Source organism: Podarcis erhardii (genome assembly GCF_964252035.2).
Source record: "Podarcis erhardii genome assembly, chromosome: 14".
NCBI classification, from domain to species: domain Eukaryota; kingdom Metazoa; phylum Chordata; class Lepidosauria; order Squamata; family Lacertidae; genus Podarcis; species Podarcis erhardii.
Window position 1 is genome coordinate 33,097,810 of NC_138503.1, and position 18,779 is coordinate 33,116,588.

The 18,779-nt window shown below is 42.0% G+C and overlaps 1 protein-coding gene across 5 annotated transcripts; it reads right to left on the reverse strand.

The window, feature by feature from the left end:
* Window positions 1-2,255: 2,255 nt before the first annotated feature.
* Window positions 2,256-16,881, reverse strand: METTL22 (methyltransferase 22, Kin17 lysine). 5 transcript variants are annotated; one of them, XR_014151174.1, is made up of 12 exons: window positions 16,746-16,881; window positions 13,778-13,931; window positions 12,412-12,783; window positions 11,163-11,203; window positions 10,933-11,077; window positions 10,636-10,707; window positions 9,531-9,584; window positions 8,579-8,659; window positions 7,447-7,549; window positions 6,316-6,484; window positions 4,825-4,989; window positions 2,256-3,381 (listed from the first exon to the last, which is right to left on the reverse strand). XR_014151174.1 is itself a non-coding variant. In XM_081840321.1 (12 exons), exons 1-11 carry the CDS (start codon window positions 16,791-16,793, stop codon window positions 4,888-4,890), a joined length of 1,341 nt encoding a protein of 446 aa, XP_081696447.1. In that variant the 5' UTR covers window positions 16,794-16,881; the 3' UTR covers window positions 2,256-3,381; window positions 4,881-4,887. The 5 variants fall into 5 exon arrangements, 4 of the variants coding, with proteins under 4 accessions (XP_081696447.1, XP_081696446.1, XP_081696448.1 ...); XM_081840321.1 differs by having other exon boundaries at window positions 4,881-4,989; XM_081840320.1 differs by lacking the exon at window positions 2,256-3,381 and having other exon boundaries at window positions 4,783-4,989.
* Window positions 16,882-18,779: the final 1,898 nt, after the last annotated feature.

Genomic DNA, 18,779 nt, shown 5'->3' on the forward strand with positions numbered 1-18,779 from the left:
TTTCCTACCATGAGACTGCAGGAGAAGTGATCTAGCTTGGTGGAAGAACATCTGCTTTGCATGCAGAAGGTCCCAGGTTCATCCCTGGCATCTTCAGATCCACTTGTGCATGTGGGCATGGGGTCTCCCGAATAGGATAAGCATTTGGACTTTGGAGAGGCAACTCCTCTGTAATAAGTAGGGAGCACTGTTGAGAGGCCAAGTGAGGAAACAGAGTGCAGGATAGCTATGTTTACAAGTGAGGGGAGTGAGGCAGACAGCAAGGAGCAAGAAGCTTGAGAACAATTGAAGAGGGACACAGCAGGAGTCTTCCGACTGGCAAACAAAGGGTGACCTAGAAAGCGATACAGGGTGTGAGAGCCAATCACGCAAGGGGTCACTTGCCACCAATCTGAGGCTGACATCAAGGCAATCCTTGCAGAGCTTATTCAGGAGGATGTGCCATATTTCTGAATCGTGCATAAGCACAGACAAGGGTATTCTCCAAAAACAAAGCTCATGGTAAAGTGAAGCTGAATCAGAGTATCCCAGAATTCTCCTCTGCCCTACTTTCAAGAGGAGCAGTCCTCTCGAAAGGATGCAAAAGCATACTGAGCAAAAGTGGAATGTAGCTACCCTTTTGCTAATGCTCTCCGGAACCAGAGAGCTATTCTACATGGGATGCAGAATGACGTGGTAGAGTGCTGGAGTGCCCCAGTGCAGAAAGAACACTGCATTTTTGAATGCTCTACAGTATGCAGCAAAACTAGCACATTAGAATGTAAACTTCTCTCAATAATACAAGTTTCCTTCCAGAATTCTACCACATCACTCTCCCAACTTACTTTGCATAAAATACAGAACAGCACCCATTCACAAGCAATTGTTTTCACCCTGTGCAAAATATGCATTATGTAATAAACGAAGACAACTGGGAACGGGATTGTAGAAAACAAAAGATGCCTGCAGAGTTGAGCAGAAGACTTATTTTTAAATCCTGTTTTTCACCTCAAATCCCAAAGAGATTAAGGGGGTTGTTCCTTTTGTCTTCCACATACATGCAATAGTTCTGCTTCACAGTGCTGCAATTCTCCAGGCAACCCTCTTAACCTAATCTTTCTTTTGTATAGGAAATACTCAAATCATTAAATAGAACAACTGTACTTTTGTTCTTCGAAAACTACTGTGCAATCAAATCTCCAGTGGGAAAAGTCTGGCTAGATATCTCGCTCAAAAGAAAAACACTGGAATTTCCCACACAAGATCGCTTAATGTGGGTCAGTTACCTCTGGGTGCTTGCAACCAAGCTGGTTAAAGGCCTGGCTCCTCTCCTACCAACCACCTCCTTCAGTGCATGTTTATGGGCAATGCTGGACTACGTAGATAGCACATGGAGAAGAGGCAGGTATCTCTTCTTGTCCCAGAACAGAGATGGGGAGTCTGTGGCTCTCCAGGTGTTGCAGCCCTGACACTCATCACAGTCAATAGGCAGGGACAGTACGAAGTGTAGTTCTGCAATCTCTGGAATGCCACAGGCTCCCTATTCCCATTCTAGAACATTCCAGTGCTGCTCTTTGTGGATATTCAATCTGAACCTGATAAGTACAATGACAGAATACTCACAAGTAAGGCCACTATACTTTGTTATGTCTAGAATACTTAAGTCTTCAGTCAGGTCACAGTGACATCTTGTGGTGAACTGTAATCTTCTGAATTTCCCCCCACATATTCTATGGTACACAAAATAATGTGATTGGGGCATGCTGGAAATTCAACAATCCCAGCCTGCTACCATTTCATGAAAATAAATGTTCTTGAAAGGACACCAGAGATACCATTTTAACATGCAGCTCATCTCATCTCAAACTCAAGGAAGAAAGATACTGCATTTCCACCCCGCTTGGTTTGAATGTATGTATGTGGGTTTGTTTGTTTTTTGGTCATTTTGCAAGTTGCTTTTAATTGCCGTGGCTAAGAGAAAGCAGTATCTTTCTGGACCAAATTCAAGGTCATTTTATTAATTTACAAGGCCCTTAACAACTTGGGTCCAGAATACCTTAAAAACCACCCAATCCCTTATATCTCTGCCTGATCACAGATCTCTTCAGTGTCTCTGCGGTCCCCCATGGTTCAGATGCTTGGCTTGTAATGACCAGAAGCCATGCATTCGGCGTTGTGGACCCAATCCTGTGCAACTCCCTCCCAGATGAGGTTAGACAAGACCCCACCCTGCTGAACTTCAGGTGCTTGATTTGACAGCATAAATTTTCAGGTAATTTTCTGCTTCTGCGATAAGTGAATTTTAATAGTTCTTATTCATTTTACTTAAAACAACAACCCCATTTTATGTACACTGCTTCAAAATTCAGAATATTAAGCAGCATATAAATACCTGAAATAAATAAATACCTAAGATTGTGATGAGTCCAGAGCTGCCCTCCTTCCGTTTGCTAATAACGAGTTTTCAGAAGGGTCTGAAATGAACATTGCCGTGATATGCTCCTCACATTGACTTGTGTCATTCTTTGGTCAAAATGAAGCATGCAACCAGGTTTCGCGTATTCTATGATTGTGCTGCATAATCTTGGATGCCAGTCGTTTCTCTCTTCCTCTTAGGCCAGAGGTGCTGTTTTGGGCTTCCAGGAGGCTGGCCTAGCAAATATAAAGTGACGGTATGAAGATGCACCTATCTTCATACAGAGTTCCTTAATTTTATTTGTCCCTAGGGACTGCTCATTGGCTGTTGCTTGCTTATTAACATAAGAACAGCCTGCTGGAGCAGGCCAATGACCCATCTCGCCTAGCATCCTGTTCACACAGTGGCCGACCAGATGCCTATGGGAAACCTTCAAGCAGGACCCACGGACAAGGGCACTCTTTGCTAAAAGGAGTTCAAGGCATTGTACATCGTTCTCTCTCTCACACACACCCAACGCTATCTTCACAACCACCCTGTGAAGTAGGTTAGTCTGAGAGAGAATGCCTGGCCCAAGTTTCATGACTCAGTTTGAATTGGAACCTGGTTTCTGCTCCACTACCATTACAAGTCCAACGTTGTTCATACCAGTTCCTGATTTCCCAACCCTTGAGGGCGCTTCACCAGTTTTTCGTCTTCAACTCTGCTGGCAGGCTCTAAGGTATATGGATGGAGCCTCTTGATTCTCCACAAAGTGTCCTCCTCACTTACAGCCCCATTTATTCGAAGCAGGATTCCTGTGAAGGAGAGTCCCTGTGGTTCGTCTGCCCAGGGAGGGTTGCTTCACTGCACAGCAATTTGTTCCTGGACATAGAAATCAGTATGCTGAGTGTCTCCAAAGGTAGGTAATGAGCAGCGAATTCTCAGAAATGAGATGAGCAGGTTGACCGGTACCTAGGGATTGGAACTTCTTGGACTTCTCCACGCTGAGCAGAAACAAGATAAATTAAACAGATGAGCCAATAGCATACTTTTGCTTAAGGAGTGTAGGCGATGGTAACATTCAGCTTTCTTATCCTTACAACAGAACGGAGGTTATTTTGGCCTGGGATTTTGAATTGTAACACTGAAGAGCAGACACAGCCGCAGACTGAGGACAAAAAAATACCATCAATTACTTCCAGGAGGGCAAATCTGCTTGTCTTGTGCATAGCGCCTAAAAGCACCTTTACCAATGTGATGCCCTCCAAAAGTTTCGGACTACAACTCTGCCCCCCCCCCCAAAATTGAGGGAGTTGTAAGCCAAAACACCTGGAGGGTATCATGCTGGTGAAAGTTGCCTTAAAGACTAACAGATTTATTGTGCCAATGGTTTCCGTGAATTGATCCACTTCTTCATATGTGTACAAACGTTAACCATTTCTACATACGAGTTAGAAGGGTCCAGTGAATGAAAAAGCCCACACAGTGATACATCTGTTCCTCTTTAAGGTGCCACAAGCATATTTGTTATAACAATATAATTGACTTAATGGGAAGGAGGCACCTAGTAAACTAGCAGTGCTCCCTGGTAGGCAATTTTCTCTCTCATATATATATTATAGAATTTTTTAATTAAATTTTCTGTTTTACAATTTTGAATACTCCTTTAAATATCCTTAAAATATCAATGACTTCCCTTCTTCTCCTTCCATGGTTCATTTTGCATACCATAAATCCCTGCATATTTTACATAAACTATTCAGTATTCCATTATTCCATCCATCAAAACTTACTTACACTGTTGAATTTATCTCAATGCTGCCCACATTTTCAAGTGTACACAATTTCCCCCCATATATATTCAATTAACATTTTCCAATCTTCTTTAAACATATGTTCTTCTTGTTTTCTTATTCTATATGTTAGGTCCTCAAGCTGCACATATTCCATCAGCTTAAGTTGCCATTCTTCTTTAGTTGGAACCTCACTTGTTTTTCATTTTTGGGCTAACAAAAATGGGCCACGGTAGTGGCATACATAAATAACCTTTTTTGATACCTGGGAATTTCCGTCTGAATTATCCCCAATGAAAAGGACTCAGGTGGGGTTTTTTTTTGGAAAAGTACTGTAAAGCATTTATTTTCAATTCATTATGGATTATTTCCCAAAACTCTTTTACCCTTTTACAGGTCCACCACATATGAAAAAACGTTTCCTCAACCTCTTTGCATCTCCAGCACTTATCTGATTCATATAAGAATCTGAATCTGAATCAGACCTGGTATGCAATTTTCCCATCCCATATTCAAACTGATGGTCTTCTGGAGCTGCACGTGTTGTTAGAATGCAAACCAAACATATCACAGAGGGTGATATCGTTCATAAATCACACCCAGACTATTAACTGATGCTATGCACATATTTAATATGCTTTTCTAAACACATACCCAGGATCTGTTTGGTCCTGGCTCCATTCAGATAATTATTTCAGACAGAACCCTACAGGAAAATTATTCTGTACTGAAGTCCCCATGTCCGGTTTTCAATCTCTCAGTGAGAGGTGTGTGTGTGCTTCCTTCAGTGGTCATGTCAGCCGTAATCTTCCATAACTCCTGTTAGGCAGAGAAGAGATATTGAAAATCGATAAACTGCCATGGGGAGTATGGTAATCAAAACAGAGCATTTAAATTTTAAATTCTAAAGTAACAGTATTCCTTCTTTACACTTATAACTTGGGACTGCATTACTAATGCATCAACTGTCTTAACAGAGAAGCTTCCATTAAATTAGAAGTTACCTTAAGGGCATTATGCATTTTGAGTTAAAGCAAGAAGAGCTTCATCTACCTAATGCTACAAGATGAAGTTTAGACGCTCAGTACAGCCACGGCTGTATTTGTCACCGATACACATTCTTTGCTCTTACAAAGAAGATATAACTCAGAAGACGCAAAATAAAAAATAAATGTCTAATTTCTCATCTGGCTTAGCAGGCAGAATGAAGGACTGGGACTAGTGCAGCCATTCAGGCTCATAGTTTGTGCACCTAAGAAAAGCTGTGCAGCTTGATCAGACCAAAGGTCACTTTAGTTCTATGTCCTGTTATTACGGTGGCTATCCAGATGCCTACAGGTAGCCCGCACGTAGGTCAAGAGAGGAACAACACTCTCTTACTCATGATCCCCAGAAACTGGCATTCAGAAGCATATTGCCTCTAACAAAGTAAATCACTCTGACATGGTAAATCATCTTTATCTGAGTGAAGACACAGGTGACATTTTAAAAGTGTCAGAGGTAGGATGACAGCAGCTCTCCTGCTCAGAAAACACATACTTGTCTCTCCAAGGGTGAGCTCTGGAAACAACAGCTCTTGCAGGTTTTTAGAGTGGTTCAGTCTGAACAGGGAAAAGATGACCTACTGGCTAGTGTTTGTGGCAACCTTAAAAGGACCACCACCTTGTCCCCAGTAAATTTTGCAACTGGTTTTTTTTTAGATGTTGCACACGTCTTTTCCAGTAAGGTGATAGATTAATGCATATATGTACAAATAAATGATTGTGCCCTTTGAAACCTGCAAATTTTGACTAACACAAGTGTGAAGAATCTAATGTGATTCTGCTTCTTTCTTACATATATTTTTATGCATCCATTCAATTATGTTCCCAAGGCAGTTTACAAGAAACACTAAAACAACTGAATTCATATCTTAAAACCCCATGCCTGTTTTCACCACTCATCATCCATTCCTCAGCTGTTTGCAACGAAAACTAGCAGCCTTGGAAAATAAAGTGATGTGTAAAACTTACTGCTGGTTACTCTTCTATTTTCGGTCAGAGAACCGCAAGATAATGTCAATTCTTTTTGACTTTGTCTCATTAATACAATTAAACTGAAAACTGCTCAAAGTTTTAGATTGTTTGTCAGACAAACAGTACCCACCAACTGCTCAACCCGCTCATAAATAATATGTTGAGGAAAGGAGAGTTGGACAGGCTGAACAGTATATCTCATTTTGCCATCTCTGATATTTTCTAGATCATTCAAGGTGCTTCGAAAGTAATTGTATGCTTCACATACAACATCCATGTGTCTTAAGGTGAAGTTGAGCCTGCACAAAAGATACATCAGAACTTTCAAATACTACAGATACTACAGAACTTTCAAAAACTGCACAGATTTTAACTAACTTTTGCATCATGCTTCCTGAGATCAAGGTGCAGGCTTTCATCCGCATTTGGATATTAACAGATGCCGCTTTGAATCAAGATGGTGGGCTGAACCTTTCAAGATTGCATTGATGTTTTGGTTTCTCAAAATCCCCCAACAGTACTAGGTACAAGGCTGGTAGTACAATATAAATGCCAAGTATTATCAGCTTCAGCTCTTCAAGGTCCCTGCTTTAATCAGATATGCCTCCCCAGTGTAGCTATTGTAGTTTAAGTTTAGGCAATCCTGACCAGCACTGCCTCTCCAGGCGAGTTCTCTCTCATCCCATTTTTCCCAGAGATCTTTCAACCAAAGATACAGACAATGGTACCCAACAAAGCTGTAGGTTCTCTTAGGCTGTAACTGAAGTGGATTCACTTAGGATCAGCTTAGGGCTGTTCAACCACCAATCACTAACCAACAGCATGAGTGCCTGCTTTCGCAGGTCAAGAATAAACTCCCAAAGGTAAGCACAAAGCGACGCCTGTCTGTCTAGGAAGGTTCTCAGTATCTAGCAAGTGGTTTTCAACAGATCTTCAGTATTCTGCAGCCTTGTAGATGTGCTGTAATTTCCGCCACAGAGAATCTAGCTGAAGGAGATCCAAACTACCTGACAGCCACTTAAATGCTTATTTGGTGACCATGACTGTTTGCTGCATCCTCTTAAGAACAGTTTCCTCTTACGAATGCAGTCATCTATATAACTATTTAAAAATATCTAAATAACTTCATGCTGGAAACCTTTTTGAGAAATAATAAGACTGCCCACTTCCAAGCTGAAAAACATTTCTAGCATTAGCAACAATCAAAACAAATTAATCATATTGTGGTGTATTTTCCAATTAAGAGTTAAAAGCATGTCACCTCTTTTCTATTGACAAGTAGATGGTGGAAGGGTTTTTCAAGTTGCCAGTGATTCGATACAGCGTTTTGAAAAAGGCATCCGTTAGATCATCGTCATAAAATACTGCAATAAAAAAGGGTTAGGATCATCTGGATTTTGACTTCACATACGAGACATTCACTTTTATCTTAAAAGTTGATTATTAAAAATATTTTGTTATCCATCTCAAGACTTCAGAAAAGAATGGCCATAGTCTTAATTACTAGGGGCACAGCAGTGTTTCATTTTATTAACATCCATTAGGAAGGGAAATAGCCAGGACATGGAATCCTGCAAATGTGAGTGCAGTTGGGGATGAAATAGCTAAATCTTTGACTTCTGGTCCCCTAAAATTGGCATATGACACTATTGTATCTGGCATAGCTTCCATCTGCAAATATGGTCATATTCTGAAGTACTGCATTCTATCATTCACTGGGGTCCTATAGGAACATAAGAAGTTAGGAACATAGGAAGCTGACATATGGAATCATACCATTGGTCCATATAGCTCAGTACTGTCTACACTGACTGAAAGCAGGTTTCTGGGGTTTTAGATAAGAGGATGTTCTCAGCCTTATCTGGAGAGGGTGGATTGAACCTGGGATGTAAAGCAGATGCAAAGCAGATGCTCTACCACTAATCCACAGCCCTTCCCCTTTCTATTATGCATGATCCCCCCCATTTAATACAAAGAAAGGCGTAAGTTTCTCCACTTATTTCAAGGGAGCATGTTCAGGGAAAGCCAGTGGTGCCCCATGCCAATTAAAAGCAATTTCCATTACAGAAAAATACAAATCCTCTGAACTGTGATGTGATTTTTCTAGGCCTTGTGTCAAGTTTACCATGTTAAATTCAGGGTAATGTTCCTTCCTGCCCCCACTTCAATTGCCACGTGAAGAAATGTTTCTCCAGATGCAGCTGATGTGCATATTTTACAATGAGCTAGATGAGCCGAGTCAGTTTCCTCACTCAGTGTCTATGGCCATAATGTGTCTTACTGGACTCTTGAAACAATGATCTGAAAAGATTTGCTGAAAGCACGCAACGCACACAAAACAGGGGCTTTAACGACCACTATGAATCCTTGACTCTCCAGTTCTGTTTGCTTACCATCAGCAGCTAGGATCACAGTGGTGAAATAGTGAAGCTCTGCAATCTCTTCTTCAGACCAGCTGTAGGAATGATCAGGATCTACAGCAAAATATGCAAATTGATTTGATTATAAGGGAGACTATAATTTTCTAGACACTGTACAGAAAGTTTAAAGAAGGAAGCAGGTCTTCCCAAAGGAACCCACAGTGGCAAACAACAAGCAATAAAACAATAAAAGCATGTTGAAAACAATTCTGATAAAACTGCAGACTAGGAGAGATATGCTGGAAGGGGACGATCCTCAGTAGGTACTGAAAAGACAACAGAAATTGTGCATGCCTAGTATTTAAAGGGAGGAAATTCTGAAGGGAAGATAACACAACACTAAAGGCTCGATTTCTATATTGTGTGGAACGGACCTCCTGACCTCAGCTGCAGAACACAATGATCAATTAAGGGTGAGACAGTTTTCAGGTATTCTTGTTCCAAGCTTTATAGAGCTTTACATAACAAACCCAGCAACCCAAGTGCTGTGTATATTTCCTTTTTGCCACTGATCTACAAATTGCTTGGAGAACTGGATCAGGCTCCCAAACTATGGGTTAGGAACCCCTGATAATGCAAGCAATCCTCAGACTTGACAAAAAGGATATCCATGGCTCCATATAACATGTAAAACAAGAATGGCTCTGTGGGTGGTCTCTTTTAAAGGGTTAACCACTTGACCCCCTGAAGTCTGGTTCTCCACTTCTCTAACTTCTTATTGTTAGAGAAAGAATTTGGATTACTCAGTGGCGTGGGAAATGTACCCGTACTTTGCACATATTCAGAAGCAAACTCATTTACTCACCTCTTTCAAAGCTAGGCCATGGGTTTAAATTGTTATTTGGCTGTAAGTGAAAACAGTAACTCAACAGATTAGAGAGAGAACATAAAATCAAGCTTTTAAGAAGTTGATGCATCTACTTACCAATACAGAACTCATCTTTAAGCCAGTCCAGCACTCTGACCTTAATCTTAGTTCCTGGAAGTCAGTAAGATGATAAGAAAATAAGCGGGTGGCAAATGCTCTTTAGAAGACAGGTTAAAGCCATTAAAGTGTCATAATAAGAGGAAGACTGTAAATTGCTATAATTGATAATAGTGAACAAGCAGAGGCTTATGCCCCCACCTCACTTTACCCGCCTTCCCCTAAATTAGTCTTGCTAATGATTCCTTGTTCCTTCCCATGATGTATTTATAAAATGTAATTCAGAGCAATCTTAACCTCTGCATTTGCTGGCTAGAGAGGGTTAGGACTATGCAAAGGCTTGCTCTGCTGATGGAGGTATATCCACTGTGGAGGCCCTCAGAAAGCTCTGCAGGCATAGATTCACTGGTGGTTACAGGGAGGAAGGCGCGCGTGCGCGTACACACACACACACACCCACACACACACACCCTAGATCCAGCCCCTTCATTCATCAGTGAGACCCAAGGATAGGAACCCATATCCACGCAAGGCTAGAGCTGGTGTAGCTTCTCCTTCCCACTGGGAACAATCGGGGGTGGGGGGTTGAAAATAAAAGATCTGCATGGAGCAGAAAACAAGGTAAGTCCACACCTCCCACCAAGGCTGGGCCTGGAAATTGGTGGATTGTTCTCACTGCCCCCACAACCCATTGAAACTGTGCTCTTAGCCACCTTTCTAGAAGCAGCACCCTAAGGCAATGGACAACTCTGAAATCGTTACAATGTACAAAGAAGCCAAAAGCACTGTATTAAATAATTCTAATAACAATTAAAATATTATTCCTTAAATTTGGAGGGATCTTTTATAAGCAGACTTGAAATTGGTCTATTTTTTACTCCACTATGCTCGATGGAACTTACTCTTTAGATAAGTGTGTTTAGGATTGAAGGCATAGGTTTGTAGGGCAGAAGTGGCTGAAGGAAATGTTCAGAACAGAAGCCACTTTTTGACATGCAAATATTTCATGTGGCCGTCTGGACAGTATTTGAATGATATTTTATCCAACCAGAAAAAAACACACAAATCCATTAAACAATAATAATATACAAGCAGCCTTTTTTACCTGCTGGCTCAGTAAGGTGCTTGTTTAATGCAATATTTCGTTCACACATTTCCAGGAGATCTTCACCAATATCTTTAAAATATTTGAGAGGCAAATGTTAGTAATACTTTGAGAAGAAATGAAAAAACAAACAAGAGAGGGGAAAAACAAGCATAGAAAAAACAGGGCAGATACGTCTTTTCTCTTAAACATCATCTGCTTTCAACAACTCAGCTTGACTTAACTGCTCTTTCAAGCTTTCTGATAAAAATAAAAGCAACATCACGAACATGAAAGATAACTGTCCTAAATAGATACCTGTGCAATAAATGGCCTTGGCTGCCTTTGCCGTGATGATACTGACAATTCCGGTGCCGCCCCCAAGCTCCAGCACTGTGCAGTCCTTAAACAAATCTTGCTTGGAGAGGATGTAGTCTGCAAGTAAGAAGGCTCCTCGCCAGACCTTCAAGACAGGAGGCAAAAGGTAGCACAGTCTGGTACATGAGGATCAAGGGAGCAAGAAAAAGGCTGGCAATGTAGAAACCCACCTGTTTGCCAACATCTTCTAAAGGGGTTGCCATGGCGTGCTCTGAAAAAGGAAGAACATGAAAAGAGGCCCATTTTTTCATGTTAAAAGGTAAAGGTACCCCTGCCCGTACGGGCCAGTCGTGTCCGACTCTAGGGTTGCGTGCTCATCTCGCTCTAGAGGCTGTGAGCCGGCACCATCCGAAGACACTTCCGGGTCGCGTGGCCAGCGTGACGAAGCTGCAGCTGGCGAGCCAGCACCAGTGCCGTACACGGAAACGCCATTTACCTTCCCGCTATAAAGCGGCCTCTATTTATCTACTTGCACTTTGGCGTGCTTTCGAACTGCTAGGTGGGCAGGAGCTGGGACCGAACGACGGGAGCTCACCCCGCCGCAGGGATTCGAACCGCTGACCATACGATCGGCAAGTCCTAGGCACTGAGGTTTTACCCACAGTGCCACCTGCGTCCCACTTTTTTTTTCATGTTACACGTACAGTAAATTGCGGAGGATAAGGCAATCAATGGCTACTATATTCTAATATATTCTATATTCAACAATGGCTATACTCTACCTCAACTGTCAGGGGAAACATGCCCCTGGATGCTAGTTTTTGGGATACTGCAAGTGAGAAGAGTGCTTTTGTCCTTGGGTTCTGCATTTGGGTTTCCCACAGGCTTCTGGCTGGCCACTGAGAATAGGATGCTGGACTAGATAGCCCAATGGGCTGATCCAACAGGCTCTTCTATGTTGTTACATTTGCCCTTAAACTTTTCCATTAAAAACACAAGGCAGAAAAGAACAAGATATAGTCTGTTGCCTTAGGGCACATTTGTGAAGGGACACTTATGAAATGTATATCCCGCTTTTCCTCCAAGGAGCTCAAGGCAGCGCACATGCCCCTCCTCTATCCTCACAACAACCCTGTGAGGTAGATTAGGCTGAAAGGAAATGGTTGGCCCAACGTTGCCAAGTCAAGTTTATAAGCAAGTCTGGGTTTGTGCCTGATCTCTCCCCAGTTCTAGCTCAACAGTCTAACCAGCTCACCAAACATAGCTGGCATGGGGAAATTCCTGAGACTGCTTGGCTTGCCATTAGTGCATATCAATTAGTGTCTATCCATTTCAATCCAAAAGGTTTTATGTGCAGATGTAGAGGGAGGAATAAAGTATACAAACTGGCTCTCTATGCTCACATCTCAATGAGTACTTCTGGATCATGTAATGAAATGCAAATTATTTTATGCCACACCCATATACTACATTACTGACCTATGTTAATAATATCATAGCAATTGTTTTCTTGCTCTTGTTCTTGTTCTTCCAAGACTTCTCCACTTTTCATCAAAATGATGGGGCACACTTTGTCCCTTGAAAGGTCTTCAGCTTCTGAATCAAGTAACGGAGGCTTCCGGACAACCTCCAAATCCCCATCTTTATCTAACAAAGCTTGAATTCCTTTCAAAGAGTTCTCTTCCTTGTTAGTGCTTTTCAGAGTAACATGGTCATCAGCAGGATCCTCCACATCTAATCCCTCTCCACGTTTGTCTTGGTGTTTAAGGTTTTCTTTTTCAAAGCCACTCACTTCCCTCTCAGTCTTCTGATTGCTTTTGTCCAAAAGGAATTTGAACTGTGAGAGAAACACTAAGAGGCAACAATCTGAAGTCAAACACTGTGATCAAAGCCCAGTCAATCTTCAAAACCATAACAAAGAATGCAGGAATATCACCATAGCTTTCCTTACCCTCTAAATAGATTTCCCCGACATTTGCCCATTCATAAGTGACACATATGATCTCCTGTTTTGGCCGAGTCTTTCCTGGTGTGTCTGAATTTTGTATTATGACTGTTGGTTTGGCCTCTTTCCTCCACTGCTATGATACCTGTTTTTACTGAACCTGATAAACTTTCCTGAAGTACCTTAACCTCACATTACCTGCACTTACACTGTCAAGTGCCTGCTGTACTTAGTAACGTCTTAGTTCCCCAGCTTGTCTTCTCCAAAAACCTGCTCAGCCAGGATTTATGGGATGGAGGAAGAGTGGTGGGCATTTGCCTCCAAGCAGCAAGTCCCCAATGAGGCAGCCAGAAAGTCCTATTGCCACATTTAATGCTTCTTCCACACCATTTACTAGCATGTGCTTGTGCCAGAGTTGGCCCTGGAGCCCTTAGTTGTCAATCTTGATATGAGCCCAATGGGAAACGATTGTGGCGTCTCCACAATATAGCACTTGGCACACACAGGTTCAGCCTTGATTAGGGTCAAATAACTTGCTCTGGAAACTTTCCCTGCCCCTTTCCTTTCCACTACCCAGAAAGTAGGTACTGCTACATCTGGCAAGCTCCACCCTCTATCCATGGCACTGTCTATTGCAAAGGATATTCCTGCTAAACACAGGCTATGCTTAGCTGCAATGTTAACAACAAAAGAGCCTCAATGTAAATGGAGAGATTCCACTAAAGAGGATGGTGGCGACCAGTTGTGTCAAGGAGGTGGTAAGCTGTTTGCTATTGATCAGCTAACACTTTTAATGTAGTAACTTCTTTAAAACACACACACAGCTGTTGAAGAAAGCTCTCAGTGGGGATTATGATAATGGTGTGCAAGTAACAGTAACAACCACCAGAGGCACATTACCTGGCTGTCCGACAGCATTCAGCCTGACCATTAAATGCCTTTTGCTTGGGGTGTGTAGGTGGACATCAGATAGGACAGTGTCACTTCGGAAGGTGATGTCATCCATCACCTCTCTCTCCCCTGCACCTTGTATGGTGCACTGATGAAGGGACATCTATAATTATAAGACATAAAGCTCTATTAGTATGTTAATTATAAATAGTTACAGAATTGTATACAAAACCTAGCACCTCCTGCCAGCTTGGTATTACTATTCACTATATTTCGGCACACCTCCTCAGGCGCTGCTCCCCACCCCACCCTTCCTTTAAGCTGCTGCTGCTGCTGCTTCTGCTTCTGACACATTAGCCATTTGTTACACACAGATCCCCATGTGACTTACAGCATACCTAAGAACATAATTTAATAAAAATATATAATACTATTGACGCATTCACACAAACACACGATTCTCATTAAGTAAACAAACCACTACCATCCTGCCAACAACAGCCACAGAAAGCTTGGGTATCAAAATACAATCCCAACCTCCTTTGCCTCCTCTACATATGAATGCCAACTATTTTCTGTTTTTTAGTGGTAGGGTTCCTTTGCCTCCAACAGCTCCATGACAGACAGAAACTGGATGAATCTCTCAATGGCAGAGAGATGAGGCAACAGAGAACATTCCTCCTGCTCAACATTGGAAAAGGAAAAGGGGCACTTTCCAAAAAGAAGTGGCCAGCCTATGCCTCTCTTACAGGATATGCTCTGCACCCAGATTCTTAGCTCAATTCTTATTCTGCCTCCAAGCTTCTCTGCCTCTTGGATTTGATCCCCCCACATGCCCCCATCCCAACATATAGATCTTCTGCAATGCTCCCACAGCTCTGCCAAACTAGTCTTTCAGTTCCCCCTCAACACCACCACTGCTGATATTCTGCAACTCATTCATCCCCCCTCAGCAACTGGAACATTTATGGAAATTTCATCACACCACAGCAGTTCACCCAGTGTGGAAAGGAAAGCTAGGAAAAGCCAGCCTTCTTCACATAGCACAGTTAAACTATGGAACTTGCTCCCACAGGAGACAGCGATAGCTACCAATTTGAATGGCTTTGAAAGAGAATTGGACAAATTCATGGAGGAGAGGGATGAGGCCCATCAGGGGCTACTGGCCATGATGGCTATAATGATTCTGAATATTAATCATTGGAAACTACAGGAGTGGGGAGTGCTGTTGTGCTCGGGTCCTACTTGGTGGTTTCCTACAGGTATCTGGGTGACCACTGCAAGAACAGAATGCTGGACTCAATGGGCCACTGGTCTGATCCAGCAGGCTCTTATTACATTCTTAATGTTCAGTATTCATTTCTGATGCAGTGCTGTGGATAGCTCAGTCGGTAGAGCATGGGACTCCAAATCTGAGGGTCATGGATTAAAGCCCCACATTGGGCAAAAGATTCTAGATGATCCTCGTGGTCCCTTCCAACGGTACAATTCTATGCTTCTATGAAATAGTACGTACAGTACATTTAATCTGCATCAATATGTAGTGGATTGTGGGGAGATGATCATGTCTGAGTAAGGTTAACATTGCTCTTTCCGGCCTAGTTCCTTTATTTTCAACTTCTGCTTGATATGCAGAAGCAGGTGAAGCTGTTAGCAACAAGGTCAGTGGTCAGAAATGTCCCAGTAATTAAATTTCTGTGTTAAGCCACTGATTTTTTTTAAAAAAAGTCTGGCAACCTTCTACTTCCAAAATTATTGAGATGAAGTGCTGAATATTATTTTACTTTTCAGTAAGAATGTATGCCATTCTTCCATACATGCTGAAGGCTAAGTCACATTTTTTAGTGAAGTTCAGGAACTGTTGCGGAAAACATGATACTTCCCCCCCCCCATATATATAAGGTATCTGAAATTCTGAAAACAAAACTGGTAGCCTCTCTTTTCACCCTAGAATGACAACAACAAAACTTTATGCAGGATTGCACCAAGTTTAATGAAAGGAGCACACTACCTATCTGTTTTTTTCCTATTTATGACTAATTCATATGCTGTCTTTCACTGGATTTGTTATTTTTAAAAATCTTTTATTTACATTAAGAGTAAAAACAAGAATTTACAGCATATGAATTAGTCATAAATAGAAAAAAAACCCACATTATACAAAAGTTGAGATTAATATTTCACATTCCTATAAACTAGGCTTATTTTTAAGGGCTATATACATTGGTGGTGGGGGACTTCTGGAGGGCACCAAGCTGGCTAGCCTAGCATCATGTGTAGCAAAGTGAATTTAAATGGTTAGGCTATATATAAAATGGCTAGGCCATATATTTTTAGACAATGTGCAACCCAGTATATAAGAACTAACAAAACAGATTAACAGTGTACTCTTAATCATGTCAACCCAGAAGTAAGTCCTATGGAATTCAATGGGTTTTACTTTCAGTTATGTAGAGTACGGCTTGCAGCCTAATTCTTTAAAGCAAGCTGTTTCAGCTTCTTGTCAGCCAGAAGCCAACACGTTTTTCTATAAACATTTAATCTCTGTTAGTAACTGTTAATATGATTTCGGTGATCAATTTGTTTGAAGTGCAGCATGAAGTTTTAAAAACAGTCTCTTTCACTCCCTCTTTCACACAGCCAAAATGACTTTTATTTGTTTTGGTCCATAATAATGTTACGCCCAGAGTTCCCCCGCCTCCCCATTATAAGGCTCCTTCCCTTCTAAGTTTAAAACACCTATGCACAGAAGGCAAGCGGGAAGCATTCCACTCTGCACATGCACAGAAGCACTCCCATTTCTACTTCTCCGCATGCTGCCAGTTGTTAAAACAAGCTAAGGCTCCAAGTAGGCAACAAACGGCAGCCGTTTCAAGGGGTTGGGAGACTGTTATGGGGTGGAACAGGCAACAGAGGGCTGCGCCTTACGGAGCAAGGGCTCTTTCCTGCCCAAGGTGGGTGTAATGGCGACTCTCACCTCCCCTCTCGCGGCAGCTTCGTTGACGCCGCTGCTGCCATTTTGCATTTTGCCCTCAGCCGCTTCCGCCCTTCTCCCCGACTTCCGGCGCTCTGTTACCCGTAGCAGCGGCCCGCCCACCTAGCTTAACTGATGCATGGTCAGCCCAACCGACTCCTGCTTCCCTCTGTTGTCGCGGCAACGAGCCCCTGTTTGACTTACTGCTGTCACCCCTCCCGCGCTCCAGAGTTACTATGGCAACGGTCTCCGTCTGCAAGGACCAAACTCATTTCAGACCCGGCCGGGGCAGAGAGGATGGGGAAAATATTCCAGATGTTAGCCCTGCTGGGCCAGTATGGCAGATCTCTGCCCTTTTTATTCACCCCCCCGCCCCTCCACACCACCTTTTTCCCAGTTCAAAAACCACAAAAAAATGTTCCTTATTAAAACGTGGAGTTACTTTCTGAGAATTTATTTGTTTAGCTTATCTGTATCCTGTCTTTAAGGATACAACTCCTTCCAAGGCAGCTTTTCAAGTAAAATCAAAATAGTTGCAATGAGACAATAATATCAAACTTATCATTGTACTACTGATTGTACCATGCAAGTAAAAAGATCTGGTACCTGGAAGAGAAATTGGTGCTCCTAGAAAATAAATTTTCATTAAAAAATTCTAGTCCCTGTGCAATCTTTTACCTGCCTACTGAAAAACCCAATTGAAATAAGTCAACTGAATTCAGTGGGGCTCCTATTGTGTACAGTGGGTCTTGCTTGTGAATAGACATGTAAAGGATTGCACAGGGATACATATTTGTAATAAAATGAAAACTGATATTCTCAGTACTGAATTCTGGCCAGATATCATAACTAATCTGGTAGGATTACAATTCAATTAATTTATTGCTTTGAGGAATCATGACATGATTTTCTGTGACAATAATATGCAAAATGCAATATGCAATAAAAGCCATTAAAATGAAACAAATATACTAACAGTGTTCATCCACATAATCACCCAAGAACAGCAGCCTTACAGTCACACCCAACTAAGACATACCCAGAGCAGACCCATTGAAATCAATTGACATAAAATAGTCACATTAATTTTGATGGGTCTGCTCTATTTTATTTACTATTAATTAAATTTATATCCCACCCTTCCAAGACAGTGAATACATCAGTAAAAAACAATACAATTAAAATAAATTTTAAAACTGTTAAAAGCATGTAAAACAATCACACAATCTAATAGCTAATAATGTCAAGATTGCCAGGAACAGCACCTTTCAGCCATCACTCTTATTCTAAGATGAAAATAAAGATTACTGTCCAAAACCTTCCTGCCCATTGTAGCTGACCCCATAGTCTGATAATGTGCTCACTGGTGAAACATTGACGGATATGTGATGGGCAAATGCAATATGGCTCAAGCTTGCTCCCCCTCATATATTTTATGTGCATGGTGTGCACCAAATGGCAGAGCCAGCCCAAGACATTTTGCTGCTGGAGAAATCAGGACAGATAAAAGAAAGTTCTTATTCACACAGCATATAGTTAAACTATGGAACTTGCTTCCGCAGGAGGCAGTGCTGGCCACCAACTTGGATGGTTTTAAAAGAGGATTGGACAGATTCATGGAAGAGGAGAAGACCAATAATGGCTGCTAGGTCATAGGCAGTCATACTTCTGAATACCACTTGCTGGAATCTGCAGGAAGAAAGAGTTGTTCTTGTGTTCAGGTTCAGCTTACATATTTCGCTTTGGGGCATTTGGCTGGTTATTGTGAGAACAGGATGATGGAATTGATGGGCCATTGGCCTGATCCAGTACATGCCAATACTAGCAAATCATGTGTTAATACTAGCAAATGGGATCATGTCCTCCACTGCACCTGAGGGCAGGTGGGCAACCATGGGATGCAGAGGACGGCAGGACAGACTGCATGGCATGGATATCTTTGCCTTCCAGCAGAAGGTGTCTCAGGTGGAAGAGCTGGGGAGCTGCCCCTATCGCCCCCTATTTTCTGCCGCCTCAGGCAGCTGCCACACTCTGCAT